This window comes from Salmo trutta, chromosome 8 (assembly GCF_901001165.1).
Source record: "Salmo trutta chromosome 8, fSalTru1.1, whole genome shotgun sequence".
In the NCBI taxonomy this organism is placed as follows: Eukaryota; Metazoa; Chordata; class Actinopteri; order Salmoniformes; family Salmonidae; genus Salmo; species Salmo trutta.
In genome coordinates this window covers 7300085-7323026 of record NC_042964.1, presented here as the reverse complement: position 1 = coordinate 7323026, position 22942 = coordinate 7300085, and the positions used below count along the sequence as shown (strand labels likewise).

Here is a 22942-nt window from a genome sequence, read left to right as displayed (position 1 = left end):
TGTTCTCTCAGATGATTATAGGCACCGCAGAGTGGTCTGTTTTCTTTCCATCCATCTCTCTGGCCTTGGTCTTTCCACTAATGGTTAGTGAAGTGTAGTAACCAATGGTTCCCTGCCTCCCTCCCTCTCGTGGTTCAGGGAGCTCTTTGCTTTCCGTAAAATAGGCCTGTCTAGTGTGTGGACTGGGTGGTATACTGTATTTTACTCGACACCACTATTGATGCACGGACCAGTTTTGGTTTTTACTTGCCCTTCTATAACCAATGTATGGTTTGTTAAATGTGATACGCCACCCGCCCCTGCTCGCTCATGGAGTGCAGTTGATGTTTTTCGACCACAAGATAATTTGTCAACCATTCTCTTCAGTCTGTGCAGCAGATGCAACAATATGTTGATGACAATGATGCTGTTTCCGCTTCTTAATATAAATCCACAAGCGTTCTATAATTACACTATTAGTTTGTGTGTCTTACTGTCTGCAAACGGCAAGTATGTTTATTTATTTTTTATCAAGTTGTGGATAAAATAGTGTTAGCTGCTAATCTCTAGCTAGCTGCGTTAGTTGGCTAGCTATCTAGCTAATACAGCCTGATGGCAGTGCTGGTGGAGGCCTAAATCAGCATGTTTGTGCAACCGTATCTTCTAAATCCGAGAGAAATAGGGGACGCATGAATATGTTAACTACATGAAGTAAGAGAACATTTAATGTAGTTGAAGTCTATAGGGTCCCACTCCCCTGGGAAACACTAACCAACACTTTGGTTCCTACCCCTGTCACAATAATGCCCCCATGGCTTTTTCATTCATTGTCATGTCAAACAACACTGTGTTCAAAGTGCCCAGTATTACATTCTAACTATAGAATTAGAATAATCATTCCCACAATTACCCCTAATAATTTCCATGATTCCAACAGTTCACACAAGTCCAATCGCAATTGGGGCGGCAGGAAGCCTAGTGGTTAGAGCGTTGGACTTGTAACTGAAAGGTTGCAAGATCGAATCCCTGAGCTGACGAGGTAAAAATCTCATTGAAAATAAGAATTTGTTCTTAACTGACTTGCCTAGTTAAATAAAGGTAAAAATTTAAAATTGCAATATCACCTTTTGGTTGAAGTTTGATTGAACAGTATAAAACAATCAGAATGCAGAAAGCCCCATTTGAAAACACTTAAAATGAATGTGTTGCCACCCTAAGGTCAAGCACTACTCATAGAACTTGTATTATTCAAATACCGCGAAATGGCATCATCCCGCCAAATGGCATCATCCCGCCAAATGGCATCATCCCGCCAAATGGCATCATCCCGCCAAATGGCATCATCCCGCCAAATGGCATCATCCCGCCAAATGGCATCATCCCGCCAAATGGCATCATCCCGCCAAATGGCATCATCCCGCCAAATGGCATGATACCGCCAAATGGCATGATACCGCCAAATGGTATCATCCTGTCAAAAACAAATCTAGTGATATATTTTGGCCATATCGCCCAGCCCTAATGTGTGTATGTGTATGACTCCCTTTCTGTGTCACTGGACATGTCAGGTGACACTGACATCTGTGCAAATGGGCCATTGTGTCTGTTCAGGGTCACCCTTGACCCCTGCTAGTCTGAAAATCTTTAGCTGTGTGCTTTTCAACGAGTACACACACAGTAACCAGGTGTCTATCCAACCTTTTTTATGCCAGTAAAGTACGTCGAATACATTTTTTTTTGCGTGACAGGCCTGATGGAAACAGCACATTTGTCGGTCAAATTTCCAAATGTTGACCAAACAAAATACGCTCGACAAGGTGGGATCTTTTTGTGCCGGTAAAATGAATTATGCGAGAAATGGCGGTGGAAATGCTTTTATGCGCAGACATTGATATAATAACCATCATATCAAAGTAAACTGAGCCACACGATGTCATGGTGTTCGGTTCTCCCGCTACGAGTCGGGACAGTTTATTATCTTGACTTCCGTTTGACAAATAGAAATCTTGCTCTTTTGTCCATAATCTCATTATGTAGGCTATACCTGCAATGAAGCTGGTAGCTGTTGGCTAGAGCACTGTTGCTAAGAGCAGAGTGGGCACATTCGCTATATAACGCAACATTTGTTGTGCCAAAACCATCAGTAGAGTTGAAAATGCGATGGAAACCCATTTATGTTTTTGCTTAGGTGACAGAAGTAATTGGAGCACGGGCCTTGCAACATTTTGACACGAGATGTGGATTCTTTGGTGGTGAGCTCAGGACTTTGGTGTTTTATTTTTCCCTCCCTCCTTTCAGTCAGCCCAGCTGGAGAGAACATAGCTTTTGGCACCAAACTGTGTGTGTCCATGTGTCTGTGTGTGAGCGGTCTGTGTGTGCAGAGTGTGTGTGTGTAAGCAACACAACCTTCAGCACACCAGAGAGTTGGCTAATCAAACTGGAACTTGTCAAAATATTCCTGTCTCTCCATGTTTAAAATGTTAGTTTTATTGACCCGGAGTTTTCATGTTCCTGTTTTTTGGTTTTATCTATACTGAACAAAAATATAAATGCAACATGTAAAGTGTTGGTCCCATGTTTCATGAGCTGAAATAAAAGATCCCCGACATTTTCCATACACATAAAAAGCTTATTTCTCTCAAATTTTGTGTGAATTTTTTTACATCCCTGTTAGTGAGCATTTCTCCTTTGCCAAGATAATCCATCCACCTGACAGGTGTGGCATATCAAGAAGCTGATTAAACGGTATGATCATTACACAGCTGCACCTTGTGCTAGGGACAATAAAAGGCCACTATAAAATGTGCAGTTTTGTCACACAACGCAATGCTACAGATGTCTCAAGCGTGCATTTGGCCGGACGATTGCAGGAATGTTCGCCAGAGCTGTTGCCAGAGAATTTAATGTTAATTTCTCTACCATAAGCTGCCTCCAACATTGTTTTAAAGAATTTGGTAGTACGTCCAACCGGCCTCACGACTGCAGTGTAACCACGCCAGCCCAGGACCTCCACATCCGGCTTATTTACCTGCAGGATCGTCTGAGACCAGCCACCCGGACAGCTGATGAAACTGAGGAGTATTTCTGTCAGTAATAAAGCCCTTTTGTGGGGAAAACGCATTCTGATTGGCTGGGCCTGGCTCCCAGTCGGTGGGCCTATGCCTTCCCAAGCTCACCCATGGCTGTGCCCCTGCCCAATCGTGAAATCCATAGATTAGGGCTTAATTCATATATTTCAATTGACTGATTTCTTTATATAAACTGTAACTCAGTAAAATCGTTGAAATTGTTGCATGTTGCTTCTATATTTTTGTTCAGTTTACTTTATCTCTGTCGCTTCTGTCATCTATAACTTGTTTATATAAATGGATGAATAACAAACCTCTCTCTCATGTCTCCCACTTTCCATCCCTCTGTTTCTAACTTCTTCCCTTCTTCACAGAGAAGCGATGAGGAATTACCTGAAGGAGCGAGGAGACCAAACTGTCCTGATCCTGCATGCAAAAGTTGCCCAGAAATCTTATGGCAATGAAAAAAGGTAATCAACCATCACTTACCCTACACACAACTTTCCATACTCTTCCATACTTCCCACATTCCTCGCACAGCCCCTGCCTGGTGTAGTACCTCGCACAGACCCTGCCTGGTGTAGTACCTCGCACAGACCCTGCCTGGTGTAGTACCTCGCACAGCCCCTGCCTGGTGTAGTACCTCGCACAGACCCTGCCTGGTGTAGTACCTCGCACAGACCCTGCCTGGTGTAGTACCTCGCACAGACCCTGCCTGGTGTAGTACCTCGCACAGACCCTGCCTGGTGTAGTACCTCGCACAGACCCTGCCTGGTGTAGTACCTCGCACAGACCCTGCCTGGTGTAGTACCTCGCACAGACCCTGCCTGGTGTAGTACCTCGCACAGACCCTACCTGGTGAGTGTGATGACCTTCACCCTAGTCTGAGGTCCTGAGCACTCTGGAGCAGGATTTCATCAAGGATCTCTCTGTACTTTGCTCCGTTCATCTTGCCCTCGATTCTGACTAGTCTCCCAGTCCCTGCCACTGAAATACATCCCCACAGCATGATACTGCTACCACCATACCTGGTGTAGTAACTAACACAGTCCCTACCCAAAAAGGCACGTTGAAGAGTTCCCTGTTTCATTATAAGTCAATAGGTCAAGGGTTAATAGTATGGACTAAAAGGAGGTTGAAAAAAAAGCGAAGTCACATTCCGTTGTGTCTGTGTGTGATGTAGGTGTTTTGGCCCCTCCGGCTTTCCATTTCCTACTGCGTCCAGACAGGGTTAAGCGGTTAGGTTTTCTGCAGGGCACATCCAGGAGGTTAAAGGGTAGATGGCAGGGGAATGGCAGGGTTACAGGGTTGGGGAGCACACTGTGGTAGGTAGGGGGTTATGACTGGGTAGAAGTGGGTAGACTGTTTCCTAGTTGCTGTACTAATGTTAGGTTAGAATGGTGGATGGGGTGTGTGTAGGGAGTAAATGAGCTGTTCTGAATATGGTCATCCAGTTGTAGGGGATTAGACAGAATAATGCCTTGGAGGGGACCTTGCATATCTCTCTCGCTCTCTCGTTCTCGCTCTCTCTGTCTCTCTCTGTATCTATGTATACAGTGCCTTAGGAAAGTGTTCAGACCCCTGGACTTTTTCCACATTTTGTTAGGTTACAGCCTTATTCTAAAATGTATTAAATAGTTTTTTTCCCTGTCATCAATCTACACACAATACCCCATAATGACAAAGCAAAAACAGGTTTTTAGAAATGTTTGCTAATTTATAGAAATGTTAAATATTATATTTATGTAAGTATTCAGACACTTGACTCAGTACTTTGTTGAAGCACCTTTGGCAGCGATTACAGACTTGAGTCTTCTTGGGCATGATGCTACAAGCTTGCCACACCTGTATTTGGCGAGTTGCTCCCATTTTTCTCTGCAGATTCTCTCAAACTCTGTCAGGTTGGATGGGGAGCATCGCTGCACAGCTATTTTCAGGTCTTTTCAGAGATGTTTGATCGAGTTCAAGTCCGGTCTCTGGCTGGGCCACTCAAGGACATTCAGAGACTTGTCCCGAAGCCACTCCTGCATTGTCTTGGCTGTGTGCTTGGGGTCATTGTCCTGTTGGAAGGTGAACTTTCACCACAGTCTGAGGTCTTGCGAGCTCTGGAGCAGGTTTCCATGAAGGATCTCTCTGTACTTTGCTCCGTTCATCTTTCCCTCGATCCTGACTAGTCTCCCAGTCCCTGCCGCTGAAAAACATCCCCACAGCATGATGCTGCCAACACCATGCTTCACCGTAGGTATGGTGCCAGGTTTCCTCAAGATGTGACGCTTGGCATTCAGGCCAAAGAGTTCAATCTTGGTGTCATCAGACCAGAGAATCTTGTTACTCATGGTCTGAGAGTCTTTAGGCGCCTTTTGGCAAACTCCAAGATGGCTGTCATGTGCCTTTTACTGAGGAGTGGCTTCCATCTGGCTACTCTACCGAAAAGGCCTGATTGTTGGAGTGCTGCAGAGATGGTTGTCCTTCTGGAAGGTTCTCCCATCTCCACAGAGGAACTCAAGAGCTCTGTCAGAGTGACTATCGGGTTCTTGGTCACCTCCCTGACCAAGGCCCTTCTCACCCGATTGCTCAGTTTGGCTGGGCGTCTAGTTCTAGGAAGAGTCTTGGTGGTTCCAAAGTTCTTCCGTATAAGAATGATGGAGGCCACTGTGTTCTTGGGGACCTTCAATGCTGCAGAAATGTTTTGGTACCCTTCCCCAGATCTGTGCCTCGACACAATCCTGTCTCAGAGCTCTACGGACTATTCCTTCAACCTCATAGCTTGGTTGTTGCTCTGACATGCACTGTCAACTGTGGGACCTTATATAGACTTGTGTGTGCCTTTCCAAATGATGTCCAATCAATTGAATTTACCACAGGTGGATTCCAATCAAGTTGTAGAAACATCTCAAGGATGATCAATGGAAACAGGATGCACCTGAGCTCAATTTAGTCTCATAACGAAGGTTCTGAATACTTATGTAAATAAGGTATCTGTTTTTTGTTTTTAATTCATTTGCAAACATTTCTAAAAAACTGTTTTTCGCTTTGTCATAATGGGGTATTGTGTGTAGATTGCTAAGGATTAAAAAAAACAAATTTAGAATAGGGCTGTAATGTAACAAAATGTGGAAAAAGTCAGGGTTCTGAATAACTTCTGAAGGCCCTCTCTCTCCCTCTTTCTTCCTCCCCCTTCCTCTTGGCTGGGTCTGATCATTGAAGCCCTGCCTGCCATCACACCAGAACTATGTCTTAGTAAATCAGTAGCCCTCAGCCAACACTGTGACACCTCTGAGTTTTGGAGCACGAGAGAGGAGGAGCAGCGTTGTGTGTGTGTGTGTGTGACTGCGTGTGTGTGTGACTGCGTGTGTGTGTGACTGCGTGTGTGTGTGACTGCGTGTGTGTGTGACTGCGTGTGTGTGTGACTGCGTGTGTGTGTGACTGCGTGTGTGTGTGACTGCGTGTGTCAGTATGTGTTTGTTAAATAGCTGAAGTCCTCTACTCTCCTCTGTCCTCTGGTTAAAGTCACACTGACCAGGACAGAAGATGTGAGTGGTGCCTGTTTTGGGGGTAATGGTGAGGGGGTCTGGTTTTGGGGGTAATGGTGAGGGGTCCGGTTTTGGGGGTAATGGTGAGGGGTCCGGTTTTGGGGGGAATGGTGAGGGGGGGGCCTGTTTTGGGGGGAATGGTGAGGGGGTCTGGTTTTGGGGGCCGACCCTTTTGTAGCAATGCACCCTGGGACACATCAGACTTCAAGTCATTGGAGTTTTCATAGTTGGTCATTAAGTCTCCAAAAACAGAACATTTATATATGTCCCATTTCTCTTATCTGACACTTATTCACTCACGATTGAGTCATTCACTATTGGACCGGGATTAGTTTTACTAGGGGAGGTTGGGTAATGTCATTATGTGCACGAACACAAAACACCACATATGTATATATGTTTTGTCCCGTCTGCCATGGTGGTCATTTTCACATGGCAGAGGAGTTCCGGACAGAATAACTGTTTTTTTGACAAACTCCAAGTTCCTCTGACAAAGCTTTCGTGCGTAACGAAATCCCCTGTGTTATTCTGAGAGTTACGTAGTTTGACAGGTGCTTTGCGCAGTTTGAGAAAGAAAAGAAGCAGCACTACGCATATATTAAGGCCCCCCCCAAGTGGCACTGCATCTCAGTGTTAGAGGAGTCACTACAGACCCGGGATCGAGTCCCATTGGGCGGCGCACAATTGGCCGGGTTAGGGTTTGGCCGGGGTAGTCCGTCATTGTAAAATAACAATTTGTTCTCAACTGACTTGCCTAGTTAAATAAAGGTTAAATAAAAAATGAATACAATATTTCATATGCATGGCCTAAATGGAGAAACTTTCACAATGAATCCTTTTGTTTATAGGCTTCGTCTTGTGCCAATGAATAGAAATTGAACATGGCCAAATGCGTCAGTTTGATTAAATGTTGTATAGAAATGTATTGCTCCTAGGCCTGTTTAATGAAACACTGACTGTGAATACAGGTAGTAGATGGCACATCAGGGCATCTCCGGTTCCCCGCTGAGCTAATCTTAGTAGAAATGGCCAGATCACTTTCTCATAACGCATCTCAGGTGCGTTGTTCAGCAGCTCTCATCAGCAGGATGGAGTCACGTCCACCCTGGATCGCTAAAATATACATTATGATCATACTTCCTCAATGTAAATCGTATGGAGACACCAACACATTCAGCAGCCAAGCGCGAGTATTCAGTGCTTGGCATGATGTTGAATGTCTTCATGCTTAGAATAAAACCCCCCCCTAAGGTTTCCGTCATAAGAGTCAATTGAATGAAAAAAATAGAATAATTACCGGGGGGGCAGTTTGGAAGAACTATTCCAGTGTTCTCTGGAATAAGGCACATGATGGGCTAAAAATTACACAACGAACATTTTAGTCTCTATGCAGAATAACTGTAGTTAGTGTAACTGTAGTCTCTCTGCAGAATAACTGTAGTTAGTGTAACTGTAGTCTCTCTGCAGTATAACTGGAGTTAGTATAACTGTAGTCTCTCTGCAGTATAACTGGAGTTAGTGTAACTGTAGTCTCTCTGCAGTATAACTGGAGTTAGTGTAACTGTAGTCTCTCTGCAGTATATCTGCAGTCTCACTGTAATCTGTAGTTTAACTGTCTCTCTGTAGTGTAATTGTAGTGACTCTGTAGTGTAACTTATCTCTCTAGTGTAATTGTCGTGTAACTGTAGTCTCTGTAGTGTATCTGCAGTCTCACTGTAATCTGTAGTTTAACTGTAGTCTCTCTGTAGTCTCTCTGTAGTGTAATTGTAGTGTCTCTCTAGTGTAATTGTCGTGTAACTGTAGTCTCTGTAGTGTAACTTTAATCGCCAACTCAACACTATGAGGTTGTTCCTAATGTTTTGTACACTGTACATAGTCACACACACACACACGTTAGTTCGGGTTTCATTCTGAACCGACCGACGGTGGTTTGGGTCAGCTCTCCGGGAGTGTGTCCCTCTGAGGAAGAGCGTAGCATCGTGGCATCGGTGTGTGTTTACAATATGAAAGCTTGTCTGTGTTTTGATACACAACAGGAGCTCTGAGCATGAATGAATTGCGTGTGTGTGTATAGATGGGTTTTCCTCAGAAATCTCCCTCTTTCTCTCTCTCTTTTAGGAGGTGAAAGCAGACTGGTGTTATGTGTCACTCTCCTTCTCCACAGACTAGACTGTCTCATGACAAGTGTCTCCTTATTGACCTACTTTCCTTCTTTCCCTGCACATGCTCATAAAAACAAACCGCTTTAGTTCTTTTGAAGAGCAAAATGGGTGAAAACATTTGATATTTCTACCTAAAGAGGGGACATGACTGAGACTAGTAAAAGTGTTGTTTTAAGTAATCTACGTGTTTTTTCTCCTGACATGTCTGGCTTGCTGAGGTACTGGCTAAAAGTCTAGTTCTTGTCAGATTAGACTCGAGGAAGCCCAATTAGTTATTGTATTAACATTTCACCTTCTCCTTTGAAATTAAACAAGGTTTTACAGGATTTTAGTAGCTGTTTTTGGCTGAAACGTCATTCCCAAGTACTGCTCTTCTTCTTTTGTTTATGTCACACTGCCATCTAGTGGCAGAAAGTCTAACATGCAGTATGTCACACTGCCATCTAGTGGCAGAAAGTCTAACATGCAGTATGTCACACTGCCATCTAGTGGCAGAAAGTCTAACATGCAGTATGTCACACTGCCATCTAGTGGCAGGAAGTCTAACATGCAGTATGACATGTTTTTGAAAATTCTGGACCGACCAGAGCAGAGTAGATTCCAGACTGTTCTATCGTTTGTGTGTGTGTGTGTGTGTGTGTACAGTATTATAGCTACTAATCATTTGATGTGTGTGTAGGCTGGGCAGTGGTGTGTACACTGAGGATACAAAACATTAGGAACACCTGCTCTTTACGTGACAGACTGATAAGGTGATGATCCCTTATTGATGTCACTTGTTAAATCCATTTCAATCAGTGTAGATGAAGGGGAGGAGACAGGTTAAAGGAGGATTTTTAAGCCTTGAGACATGAATTGTGTATGTGTGCCATTCAGAGGGTGAATGGGCAAGGCAAAATATTTAAGTGCCTTTGAACGGGGTATTGTAGTAGATGCCAGGTGCACCGGTTTGAGTGTATCAAGAACTGCAGCGGTGCTGGGTTTTCACGCTCAACATTTTCCCGTGTATTTCAAGAATGGTCCACCACCCAAAGGACATCCAGCCAACTTAACACAACTGTGGGAAGCATTGGAGTCAACATGGACCAGCATCCCTGTGGAATGCTTTCGACACCTTGCCGAGTCCAATCCCAGACGCATTGAGGCTGTTCTGAGGGCTAAAGGGGGGGTGGGGTGTAACTCAATATTAGGAAGAGGTTCCTAATGTTTGCTATACTCAGTGTATGTAAATTATACTGGTGTGTGTGTGTGTGTGTGTGTGTGTGTGTGTGTGTGTGTGTGTGTGTGTGTGTACAGGTTCTTCTGTCCACCCCCATGTGTCTACCTGATGGGCTCTGGCTGGAAGAAGAAGAGAGAGGAGATGGAGAGAGAGGGCTGTTCAGAGCAGGAGGCTCAGCCCTGTGCCTTTATAGGGATAGGAAACAGTGACCAGGAGATGCAGCAGCTCAACATAGAGGGAAAGGTAGGGTCCTTTACACTTCTTTCTCTCGCTCTCTCATTCCCTCCCTTTCTTCCTCTCCCACTCACCTCTCTCTCTCTCTCTCTCTCTCTCTCTCTCTGTCTCTGTCTCTCTGTCTCTCTGTCTCTGTCTCTCATTCACTCTCTCACCAAAGAAATGACTAACTGGTGCCTGACTTCATATTTTCCTCTCACTCAGAACTATTGCACAGCCAAAACCTTGTACATATCAGACTCCGACAAGAGAAAGCACTTCATGCTGTCGGTCAAGATGTTCTACGGCAACAGCGCCGACATCGGCGTCTTCCTAAGTAAGAGGATCAAAGTAATCTCCAAGCCCTCCAAGAAGAAACAGTCCCTGAAGAATGCAGACCGTGAGTCACACAAACGCCAACACACACACACACACAAAATCTACATGTCAGTATCACTCATAGGGCCCAGCTCAAATGCTTTCAAAAGGCATCCTTCCTTCCTCTCCTTGAGGTAATCATTGCTCTAACACGATGTGTATTGAAACTATTCTATCGTGTTTAAACAATGCTCATATCTACCGTTCAAAATGCTACTATTGCTCTTCAACAAAGTTAGCCGGTCTTGCAGCTAGAGGGCGCTACAGCTCTCAAACCAGATGACAACTGATGCCTGAAAATGACCCAATGTTCAATATTCTTAAGTAGCTGTAGAGGTTGTTTTGTGGCTGCTTTCTCCCCTTTTCTCACATGTTATCACCCAGCCCGGGACATGTTATTGTGGTTGTTACATGTAGTGTGGTCTCTTTATCTCTCTCTCTGTGTGTGTCTCTCCTACTGCAGTGTGTATTGCATCGGGGACCAAGGTGGCCCTGTTCAACCGGTTGCGGTCCCAGACGGTCAGCACGCGCTACCTACATGTGGAGGGGGGCAACTTCCACGCCAGCTCCCAGCAATGGGGTGCCTTCTACGTTCACCTGTGTGAGTGTCGTACACACACACACACACACACACACACACACACGCTTTTTCTGTAAAAATGTGTGTAAGGGCAATGTGTATGTATGTATGTATGTGTGTATATATATATGTCTGTCTGTCTGTCTGTCTGTCTGTCTGTCTGTCTGTCTGTCTGTCTGTCTGTCTGTCTGTGTGTCTGTGTGTCTGTGTGTCTGTGTGTACTGCTCAAATAAATAAAGGGAACACTAAAACAACACATCCTAGATCTGAATGAAATAAATAATCTTATTAAATACTTTTTTCTTTACATAGTTGAATGTGCTGACAACAAAATCACACAAAAATAATCAATGGAAATCCAATTTATCAACCCATGGAGGTCTGGATTTGGAGTCACACTCAAAATTAAAGTGGAAAACCACACTACAGGCTGATCCAACTTTGATGTAATGTCCTTAAAACAAGTCAAAATGAGGCTCAGTAGTGTGTGTGTGGCCTCCACGTGCCTGTATGACCTCCCTACAACGCCTGGGCATGCTCCTGATGAGGTGGCGGATGGTCTCCTGAGGGATCTCCTCCCAGACCTGGACTAAAGCATCCGCCAACTCCTGGACAGTCTGTGGTGCAACGTGGCATTGGTGGATGGAGCGAGACATGATGTCCCAGATGTGCTCAATTGGATTCAGGTCTGGGGAACGGGCGGGCCAGTCCATAGCATCAATGCCTTCCTCTTGCAGGAACTGCTGACACACTCCAGCCACATGAGGTCTAGCATTGTCTTGCATTAGGAGGAACCCAGGGCCAACCGCACCAGCATATGGTCTCACAAGGGGTCTGAGGATCTCATCTCGGTACCTAATGGCAGTCAGGCTACCTCTGGCGAGCACATGGAGGGCTGTGCGGCCCCCCAAAGAAATGCCACCCCACACCATGACTGACCCACCGCCAAACCGGTCATGCTGGAGGATGTTGCAGGGAGCAGAACTCATGCTACCACTAGAGTGAAAGCACCGCCAGCATTCAAAAGTGACCAAAACATCAGCCAGGAAGCATAGGAACTGAGAAGTGGTCAGTGGTCCCCACCTGCAGAACCACTCCTTTATTGGGGGTGTCTTGCTTATTGCCTATAATTTCCACCTGTTGTCTATTCCATTTGCACAACAGCATGTGAAATGTATTGTCAATCAGTGTTGCTTCCTAAGTGGACAGTTTGATTTCACAGAAGTGTGATTGACTTGGAGTTACATTGTGTTGTTTAAGTGTTCCCTTTATTTTTGAGCAGTATGTATATATTTCATTTTTTTATATAAATTTCATTTTTTGTATTTTTTTTAATATATTTTTTTTACCTTTATTTAACTAGACAAGTCAGTTAAGAACAAATTCTTATTTTACAATGACAGCCTAGGAACAGTGGGTTCACTGCCTTGTTCAGGGGCAGAACGACAGATTTTTACCTTGTCTGCTCGGGGATTCGATCTCCCTACCTTTTCGTTACTAGTCCAACGCTCTAACCACTAGGCTACGCTGGCACCCCAAATGGGTTGTGTGTGTGTGTGTGTGCGTGTGTGCGTGTGTGCGTGTGTGCGTGCGTGCGTGCGTGCGTATGGGTAATGTGTGCGTGTGTGGTTAATGTGTGCGTGTGTGGTTAATGTGTGCGTGTGTGGTTAATGTGTGCGTTTATGGTTTGTATGGGTAATGTGTATGTGTGTATGGGTAATGTGTGCGTTTATGGTTTGTATGGGTAATGTGTATGTGTGTATGGGTAATGTGTATGGTTAATGTGTGTGTATGGGTAATGGGTATGGTTAATGTGTGTGTATGGGTAATGGGTAATGTGTATGGTTAATGTGTGTGTATGGTTAATGTGTGTGTATGGGTAATGTGTATGCGTGTATGGTTAATGTGTGTGTGTGTGTGTATGGTTAATGTGTGTGTGTGTATGGTTAATGTGTGTGTGTGTATGGTTAATGTGTGTGTATGGGTAATGTGTGTGTATGGGTAATGTGTGTGTGTGTGTATGGGTAATGTGTATGCGTGTATGGGTAATGTGTATGTGTGTATGGTTAATGTGTGTGTATGGGTAATGTGTGCGTGTGCATAGGGAAGCATTCAGAACCCTTCACTTTTTCCACATTTTGTTACGTTACAGCCTTATTCTAAAATTGCATTTTATTCCCTCATCAATCTACACACAAATACCCCATAATGACAAACATTACTCAGTACTTTGTTGAAGCACCTTTGGCAGTGATTGCAGCCTTGAGTCTTCTTGTGTATGATGCTACAAGCTTGCCACACCTGTATTTGGCGATTTTCTCCCATTCTTCTCTGCAGATCCTCTCAAGCTCTGTCAGGTTGGATGGGGAGTGTTGCTGCACAGCTATTTTCAGGTCTCTCCAGAGATGTTTGATCGGGTTCAAGTCCGGACTCTGGTTGGGACACTCAAGGACAGTTCGAGACTTGTCCCGAAGCCACTCCTGCGTTGTCTTGGCTGTGTGCTTAGGGTTGTTGTCCTGTTGGAAGGTAAACCTTCGCCCCAATCTGAGGACCTGAGCGCTCTGGAGCAAGTTTTCATCAAGGATCTCTCTGTACTTTGCTCCGTTCATCTTTGCCTCCATCCTAACTAGTCTCCCAGTCCCTGGCTCTGAAAAACATCCCCACAGCATGATGCTGCCACCACCATGCTTCACCGTAGGTATGGTGCCAGGCTTCCTCCAGACGTGACGCTTGGCATTCAGGCCAAAGAGTTCAATCTTGGTTTCATCAGACCAGAGAATCTTGTTTATCGTGGTCTGAGAGTCTTTGGGGGACTTTTGGCAAACTGCAAGCGGGCTGTCATGTGCCTTTTACTGAGGAGTGGCTTCCGTCTGGCCACTCTACCATAAAGGCCTGATTGGTGGAGTGCTGCAGAGATGGTTGTCCTTCTGGAAGGTTCTCCCATCTCCACAGAGGAACTCTGGAGCTCTGTCAGAGTGACCATCGGAATCTTGGTCACCTCCCTGACCAAGGCCCTTCTCACCCGATTGCTCAGTTTGGCCGGGCGGCCAGCTCTAGGAAGAGTCTTGGTGGTTCCAATCTTCTGCCATTTAAGAATGATGGAGGCCACTGTGTTCTTGGGGACCTTCAATGTTGCAGACATTTTTTGGTACCCCTCCCCAGATCTGTGCCTCGACACAATCCTGTCTAAGAGCTCTACGGACTATTCCTTCAACCTCATAGCTTGGTTTTTGCTCTGACATGCACTGTCAACTGTGGGACCTTATATATAGACTGGTGTGTGTGCCTTTCCAAATCATGTCCAATCAATTGAATTCACCACGTGGACTCCAATCAAGTTGTAGAAACATCTCAATGATGATCAATGGAAACAGGATGCACCTGAGCTTAATTTTGAGTCTCATAGCGACGGCTCTGAATACTTCTGTAAATAAGGTATTTCTGTTTTTTTATTTTTATGGAATCTAAAAAAAAGTTTTTGCTTTGTCATTATTGGTGTATTGTGTGTAGATTGATGAGGACATTTGTTTATGTCATTAGTTTTAGAATAAGGCTGTAACGTAACAACATTTTGAAAAAGTCAAGAGGTCTGAATACTTTCTGAATGCACTGTATGGGTAAATGACAGTATCATGCTTTGTTTTAAAGTGGATTGTTGAGAGGCTCGCCTGACGTTACATTTCCACCCTAAAATGGTTTATACTCACTGTAAGGGTATGTGCTATTGGAACATAAGATGAATGTTGTGTGTCCTGTTCCCCAGTGGATGACGAGGAGTCTGAAGGAGAGGAGTTCACTGTGAGAGATGGCTACATCCACTATGGACAGACGGTCAAACTGGTCTGCTCTGTCACCGGGATGGCCCTGCCACGCCTGGTACTACCCACCACTTCACTCTCTTTTACGTCTGTTTCTCACCTCTTTCCACGTTTCTTTCCACGCTGCTCTCCTCTCTCCACGCTGGCTGCTCTCCTCTCTCCACGCTGGCTGCTCTCCTCTCTCCACGCTGGCTGCTCTCCTCTCTCCACGCTGGCTGCTCTCCTCTCTCCACGCTGGCTGCTCTCCTCTCTCCACGCTGGCTGCTCTCCTCTCTCCACGCTTTTCACAGAACTTTTATTTTTGTGTCTTGTATGTCTTTTATGTTAATATTCTCACTCTTTCTCTAAATTACCAACACACACACACACACACACACACACACGCACTAATGAAAGTTAATGTTATTTGTACACTGAACTCTAAGCAACTAAACCCTAAACCCCAGCCTGTCTGTGTGTGTCAGATCATCCGTAAGGTGGACAAGCAGACGGCCTTGTTGGATGCAGACGACCCCGTCTCCCAGCTGCACAAGTGTTCCTTCTACCTGAAGGACACAGAGCGCATGTACCTGTGCCTTTCCCAAGAGAGGATCATACAGTTTCAAGTGAGTGAGACACTACCTTCCATTACCCGTTGAGGCTACCTTCCATTACCCGTTGAGGCTACCTTCCATTACCCGTTGAGGCTACCTTCCATTACCCGTTGAGGCTACCTTCCATTACCCGTTGAGGCTACCTTCCATTACCCGTTGAGGCTACCTTCCATTACCCGTTGAGGCTACCTTCCATTACCCGTTGAGGCTACCTTCCATTACCCGTTGAGGCTACCTTCCATTACCCGTTGAGGCTACTTAAATTAACCCCATATTTGCAGTAACCAATCAGAATGATGTTGTGAGAAAATGTATTCTTGGATGGTGAACATTAGTTGGTTCCTACGGTAATACCCAGTTTACAATCTTCAAATTCTCCCGAGTGGCGCAGGCGTCTAAGGCACTGCATTTCAGTGCAAGAGACGACACTACATTCCCTGGTTCGAATCCAGGCTGAATCACATCCGGCCATGTTTGGGAGTCCCATAGGGCGGCGTGCAATTGGCCCAGCGTCGTCCAGGGTAGGCCATTTGTAATTAAGAATTTCTTCTTAACTGACTTGCCTAGTTAAATAAAGGTTAAATAATAAATTATATATTTTTTTTTAACGTTGTTGATCAGATCCCACCTGGCAATGGTCGGCAACCCTTGTCAGTGCTCTGTGCAGGTCCCCATTGATGGAATAATTCAGTCTTTGTTTTGCTAAGAGGTTGTTCTTCCCCTTTTTGATTCCATCTTCGATAGGTGACGGATTATAGGGAGTTAATATAGCGTTAGAGTGACGGATTAGAGAGTTAATATAGCGTTAGGGTGACGGATTAGAGGGAGTTAATATAGCGTTAGGGTGACGGATTAGAGGGAGTTAATATAGCGTTAGGGTGACGGATTAGAGGGAGTTAATATAGCGTTAGGGTGACGGATTAGAGGGAGTTAATGTAGCGTTAGGGTGACGGATTAGAGGGAGTTAATATAGCGTTAGGGTGACGGATTAGAGGGAGTTAATATAGCGTTAGGGTGACGGATTAGAGGGAGTTAATATAGCGTTAGGCTGACGGATTAGAGGGAGTTAATATAGCGTTAGGCTGACGGATTAGTGGGAGTTAATATAGCGTTAGACTGACGGATTAGAGAGAGTTAATATAGCGTTAGGGTGACGGATTAGAGAGTTAATATAGCGTTAGGGTGACGGATTAGAGATTTAATATAGCGTTAGGGTGACGGATTAGAGTTAATATAGCGTTAGGGTGACGGATTAGAGAGAGTTAATATAGCGTTAGGGTGACGGATTAGAGGGAGTTAATATAGCGTTAGGGTGACGGATTAGAGAGTTAATATAGCGTTAGGGTGACGTGTAATAGGCTCCCTGTGGAGGTGTTATCTCTACACCAGAGATCACCAGAGAAACAGCTAAGATTCATACCACACAGCTATATTCATTTATTTATCGATCTATATCTGAAATACGGTGAAGCGTTAGCAGCTCCCTTTAGTGTGTGTGTGTGTGTGTGTGTCCCAGGCCACTCCATGCCCAAAGGAACCAAACAAAGAGATGATCAACGACGGAGCGTCCTGGACAATCATCAGCACGGACAAGGCTGAGTACACCTTCTACGAGGGCATGGGCCCTGTCCACTCGCCTGTCACCCCCGTGCCTGTAGTCGAGAGCTTACAGGTTAGTGAGGGACGCACACAGATATACATGCACACTCCATTCCTATAAACAACAATTTGTTACTCTTGCAGTGCTCCAGACAAACACCCTTTAGTCTCTTTACCACATTCCATCTCTTCCTCTGTCAAAAACATTTACGCTTTTGTTGTATTGTGTGTGTGTGTGTGTGTGTGTGTGTGTGTGTGTGTGTGTGTGTGTGTGTGTGTGTGTGTGTGTGTGTTTAGCTAAACGGGGGTGGGGATGTGGCCATGCTGGAGCTGACGGGACAGAACTTCACCTCAAACCTGAGGGTCTGGTTCGGAGACGTGGAGGCAGAAACCATGTACAGGTACTGACAGACACACCTCATTGCTCCTTTCAACTGTGGGCTGGCTCAATACAGCCGTGCAAAATTATGCTACATTTCCCAAAGTTGTCAAGTTTTTCCTGCCAACCAGACAAAACCTGTTTAGGACAGAATACTGTAGCTTGACCAGACAGAATACTGTAGTTTGAATACTGTAGTTTGACCAGACAGAAAGGATTTACGATCAGAAACACTATTTCATTCTACTAATGTCAAACTGAAACGGCTACAAACGATGAATTAGTTTTATCTATGAGATACACATTTCTGTAAAGGGGCAGAGGATGTTCCTGTTCAGTCTGACCTTGTTACTCATTCTAATCTCTATATGAGTACTAACCAGGGGATAACCCAGACAGATTACAGCCGTGCTTTGATCCAAGTCAATGTTCTGGGCTTATGAGTACTAACTGAACAAACGTGAATTCAATTTAGGCTCAGATTTTTCCATTTTCAAAGCACACCCTTTAGGCTATGCCAAACATTCTTCAAAAGGTACTGTTTTTCCTTTTTCGTGTAGAATTTTCTAGATGAATTAGCGACCCAGTGTTTATGTCTGCCACCCATGGAGGTAGAGAGAGAGGTCTTTAGAACAGATGAAAGAGCTCCATGGTTGTACTGTAATAAACAGTAGGATTCACCCTGGATTTAAAACCCCGCTGGGAGAAACGTTGAGGTTGTTGTCAGCTGCAGAATGGTGTGTGAGTGGCCCTAATGTTGACTGAGAACGCCACGATCCCCATTTGACCCATTTGTGTGAGATGTGTGTATCGTAGTGAGGTTTTACAGGACTGTTTTTGTACAAGTTCTGAGGCTCACCAATCATAGACACTATGGAAAACGTGACCCTCACATAGTGCTTGATGGATCCATATTATCAGTGGTGTATACTTAAGTCATTTGTTCAAATCCTGCTCGAAGGACCATGAAAGACAATACTCAACTGATGTGCGATCTTTACATGACCTACCTTTTTTTGTTTCTTTAGTCAACAGTGAGGTCGGCACACAGCGAGGCATTCAACCCAGATAGCTTGAGTCAAGCCTGTCTGACTCTCTCCTCTCTGCTTGCTGGTGTAGGTGTGCGGAGAGCATGCTGTGCGTGGTACCCGACATCTCTGCCTTCCGCGAGGGCTGGCGCTGGGTACGCCAGCCGGTGCAGGTTCCCGTCACGCTGGTACGAAACGACGGCATCATCTACTCCACCACGCTCACCTTCACCTATACGCCGGAGCCCGGTCCGCGGCCACACTGCAACGCCGCCGGAGCTATCCTACGGGCTGGCAGCGACCGCCTTCTAACGGCTAGCAGCAACAGCGCTAACAACAGCGACGCTAACAACAGCTACGGCCCCAACAACGCAGGAGTCACATCCTCTTCCACGGCCGCAGCCGTGGTGTCCTAACACACACATACACACACACACACTCTTATACACACACACACACACACACACACAATATGCCTCGAGAGCAAAATGTACCACATTGTAAAAAGACTATGAAGTAAACTGACTCTCTAAAAGTGCTGCATATTGATTTGGGATTCAAAAGAAGCTGAAATTGAAAATTGATCGGACGGAAAAAGGAGGAACTCAAAGATAGGAACGATGTTAAAAGTTGTCAACCAGTGGAAATAAGAGAAACTGTGTGAACTCCTTACCGCTGCCCTCTTGTGATTCGTAAGGGACATACCTGTCGGTTTATGGTGTTGGAGCTGTGTAATAGGGAGTTCCTATTGGCTCAGCGCGCCAGTGTCTTTAACGGAGACCTCAACAACTATACATCCACCACATGTATAGTACGTTAAGAAAAAGGTCGAGTTTGTGCGGTTTTTTTCCTCCCTCTGTTAATTTTTTCCCTCTTTTTTTTTTTTTTGTCGTGTTAGTCGTCTATGTTACTGTAAAGGGACGAAATGTATCGTTGTTGGAGGGAGAGCGAGGAGTGGACATAGTGGGACACATATATATATAAAAATGTTATGAAGATAACATCGTTTTTGTGGACCAAGGATCTTGTATAAGCTTCAGTAAAGGTACATTTTCACCTTTTTTGTATGAAACATATAGTACACTTTTGTTACCAAATAGTTTCTATTCTCTTCCTCCGAGCTTTGGGCTTTTTTTGTTGTCCAAATCCCGACCTGGCATGTGTATTATAGCTACCTTTACTTCTTGTCTCCATCAAATGCCTGCTTCTTTCGGTCTTTTCGACGGAACGTTGAATTTTTGATACTTTGCTAGTCTTGGATTTTTTTTATTTTTTTTTACCTAACCGATGGTTTGTTTTGTGTTAGGGAGTAACCTCAGCGGGCCTAATTTTTGTATTCTCATAGTTTTTTTTATGAAGTCTTTAAAAAGAAAAGCTTTAAGCAACGCCTCTGCCTTGCCTGCAATACTATGTGCGCTACAAGCTACATTTCCTTTGGAAAGTACCACATGTCTGTACATCACACATGGAGCCATGGGGAAGTGAATTCTTCCATTTATTTCAAATGTAAAAAAAACTGGACTTCCACTTCCAGCAACAAAATAGTTAGTCATTTTCACACACATTTAATGAGTCTAGTCGTTAAAATGAAATGGTAGCCTTAGTGCAGTAATATTATTACAGTCAACTGAAATTATGTCACATTTCCAAAGTTGAGATCATGTTGCTGTATTGGTCGCCACAGAAGTGTCCAGCGACGTCTTCAAATCTGTCAGTCAGTATATTGTGTTACCAGGCCTTGGTGTCTTCCTGTGTATAGTTCTGGTGGCATTTAAAACTTTCATTGGTTTTTAGAAAACGGAAAAGACAAACCTTTCCAATTCGATGTGGCCTTACCGCTAACTTAAATGTCAAAGAGTAACATTACCCTTCCAACGACCTGCCCTTTTCATTTACGTAACTAGAAAGAACCTGTGTGGGGAAAAAAACAGTCTGTCTTATCTCTGCTCATTACTAGGAGCTAAGATGACAAAGGGATTCTAATATCCCATAACTCTTTACAGCAATGGGACCAGCTATGCTAGTTAGCAACGGCACTAGTCCAATTAAGTTGTTTGTTTTCTAACGCTGCCCAATGGAATTATCACGTTGTCCTAACCTGTATATTTTTCACCTGGACTCGTTACAGGAAGTTGTTTCATTGGACAACATATCCCATAATGCTATCTTAGTGTGTTTTTGATGCAGTGACACAGTCATACATACGATCAGCGTTCTGGAGGATTTGTTGTTAAAACAAACTCTGTTCAGTGTAAAAGTACAACACTTACAGTACCAGTCAAAAGTTTGGACACACCTACTCATTCAAAGGTTTTTCTTAATTTTTTACTGTTTTCTACATTGTAGAATAATAGTGAAGACATCAAAACTATGAAATAACCAAAACAGTATTTTATATGTGAGATTCTTCAAATAGCCACCCTTTGCCTTGATGACAGCTTTGCACACTCTTAGCATTCTCTCAAACAGTTTCATGAGGAATGCTTTTCCAACAGTCTTGAAGGAGTTCCCACATTTGCTGCTTTTTCTTCGCTCTGCGGTCCAACTCAGCCCAAACCATCTCAATTGGGTTGAGGTTGGGTGATTGTGGAGGCCAGGTCATCTGATGTAGCACTCCATCACTCTCCTTCTTGGTCAAATAGCCCTTACGCAGCCTGGAGGTGTGTTGGGTCATTGTTCTGTTGAAAAACATATGATAGTCCCTCTAAGGGCAAACCAGATGGGATGGCGTATCGTAGCAGAGATCATCCGTTCACCTTCTCACAAAGACACGGTGGTTGGAACCAAAAATCTCCAATTTCAACTCCAGACCAAAGAACAGATTTCCACCAGTCTAATGTCCATTGCTTGTGTTTCTTGGCCCAAGCAAGTCTCTTCTTATTATTGGTGTCCTTTAGTAGTGGTTTCTGTGCAGCAATTCGACCATGAAGGCCTGATTCACACAGTCTCCTCTGAACAGTTGATGTTGAGATGTGTCTGTTACTTGAACTCTGAGGTGCAGTTAAATGCAGATTTCTGAGGCTGGTAACTCTAATGAACTTCACCTCTGCAGCAGGGGTAACTCAGGGTTTTCTTTTCCTGTGACGGTCCTGCTTGATGGTTTTTGCGACTTTCAAAGTTCTTTAAATTTTCTGCGTTGACTGACCTTCATGTCTTAAAGTAATGATGGTATTTTACCAAATAGGGCTGTCTTCTGTATACCACCCCTAGCCTGTCACAACACAATTGATTGGCTCAAATGCATTAAAAGGGAAAGAAATTACACACATATTAACTTTTAAGAAGGCACACCTGTTAATTGAAATGCATTCCAGGTGACTACCTCATGAAGCTGGTTGAGAGAATGCCAAGAGTGTGCAAAGCTGTCAAAGGCAAAGCGTGGCTACTTTGAATAATCTCAAATATATTTTGATTTGTATAATACTTATCTTTGGTTACTAGATGTTTTTTCATCGTTTTGATGTCTTCACAATTATTCTACAATGTAGAAAAGAGTAAAAAAATTAAGAAAAACCCTTGAATGAGTAGGTGTTATAATTTGTTTTGCCTGGTACTGTATGTCTACTTCATCATCACAGCACTCGTGTTTTCTCTGTTTTAGAGACATTGTCTTGTGAGCACTGTGACTCATTTAAAAGCCTTTTAACTAGCGTCCTGTGGTTTTTGACCGAACAAAACAATTATGTCACTGTCTGAAAGTAGTCAAACCCAGCCAGTGTATTTATGGTGATCAAGTCTTCTGTTAGAAGTAACAAGGCCTTCTAGATGTAGGCTGTATTATTGAAGATGTATATTTAGAGAAACGTACAGCAATATTATACAGGTCGTGTCTCTTGGGGTTTTGTATGCCTGACCACTTACTTCACCAGCTTGTTTGCGTGTGTGCTCACGATCAGCTGTATAGTCTGTAACAATGGATCGGTGAGCGAGACTCGTTCCGTTTCAAAGTGTGTTTGTTCGTGTACACCGTTCATGTTCAAAACAATCAATGTTCTTGTAAAGATGGATTTTTGCAGGTTGGTTGGCCATCTGATTTGATCCAAATATAAAACAAGTGATTATTTCTCTGGCATAATAATATGTGGATGAAGAAGACGATGAAAGCCAACAGTTTGATCATAGTGTGTTACAGTGGAACTGTATACTCTTCCAGGAAGAACTATGATGCTGAAACTTGAATATGTACGCTTTTTAATTAACAAGTATTACTGGCCTCTCTCATCATGTACCCATTTAACAGTCAAATCCATTTAATAAAAGGGAACAAAAAAGTGCTAAATTTACCCTAAAAATACAAACTTAACAGATGGGATGCTTTTGCACCCCCCCCCCACCCCACTCACCTGTTTCTTCAGCCATTGATCTTAATGTAAACAGTGTAATATTGATGATA

General features: G+C 44.1%; 1 protein-coding gene across 6 annotated transcripts in view; it reads left to right on the top strand.

The window, feature by feature from the left end:
• The window catches only part of LOC115198110 (suppressor of hairless protein homolog), a 66778-nt gene extending 47582 nt beyond the window's left edge, over positions 1-19196 (top strand). For 3 of the 6 annotated variants that reach the window (XM_029759801.1, XM_029759802.1, XM_029759803.1), the window contains 10 exons: positions 2168-2231; positions 3422-3517; positions 10039-10204; positions 10400-10574; positions 11013-11153; positions 14896-15008; positions 15415-15555; positions 17060-17215; positions 17440-17543; positions 18641-19196. In XM_029759801.1, the coding sequence (XP_029615661.1) occupies positions 3429-3517; positions 10039-10204; positions 10400-10574; positions 11013-11153; positions 14896-15008; positions 15415-15555; positions 17060-17215; positions 17440-17543; positions 18641-18965 (1410 nt within the window). In that variant the 5' untranslated portion in view covers positions 2168-2231; positions 3422-3428 and the 3' untranslated portion in view covers positions 18966-19196. The remainder of the gene's footprint in view (positions 1-2167; positions 2232-3421; positions 3518-10038; positions 10205-10399; positions 10575-11012; positions 11154-14895; positions 15009-15414; positions 15556-17059; positions 17216-17439; positions 17544-18640) is intronic. The other 3 variants (XM_029759797.1, XM_029759800.1, XM_029759798.1) reach the window with 2 other exon arrangements.
• The last annotated feature ends 3746 nt before the right edge of the window (positions 19197-22942 follow it).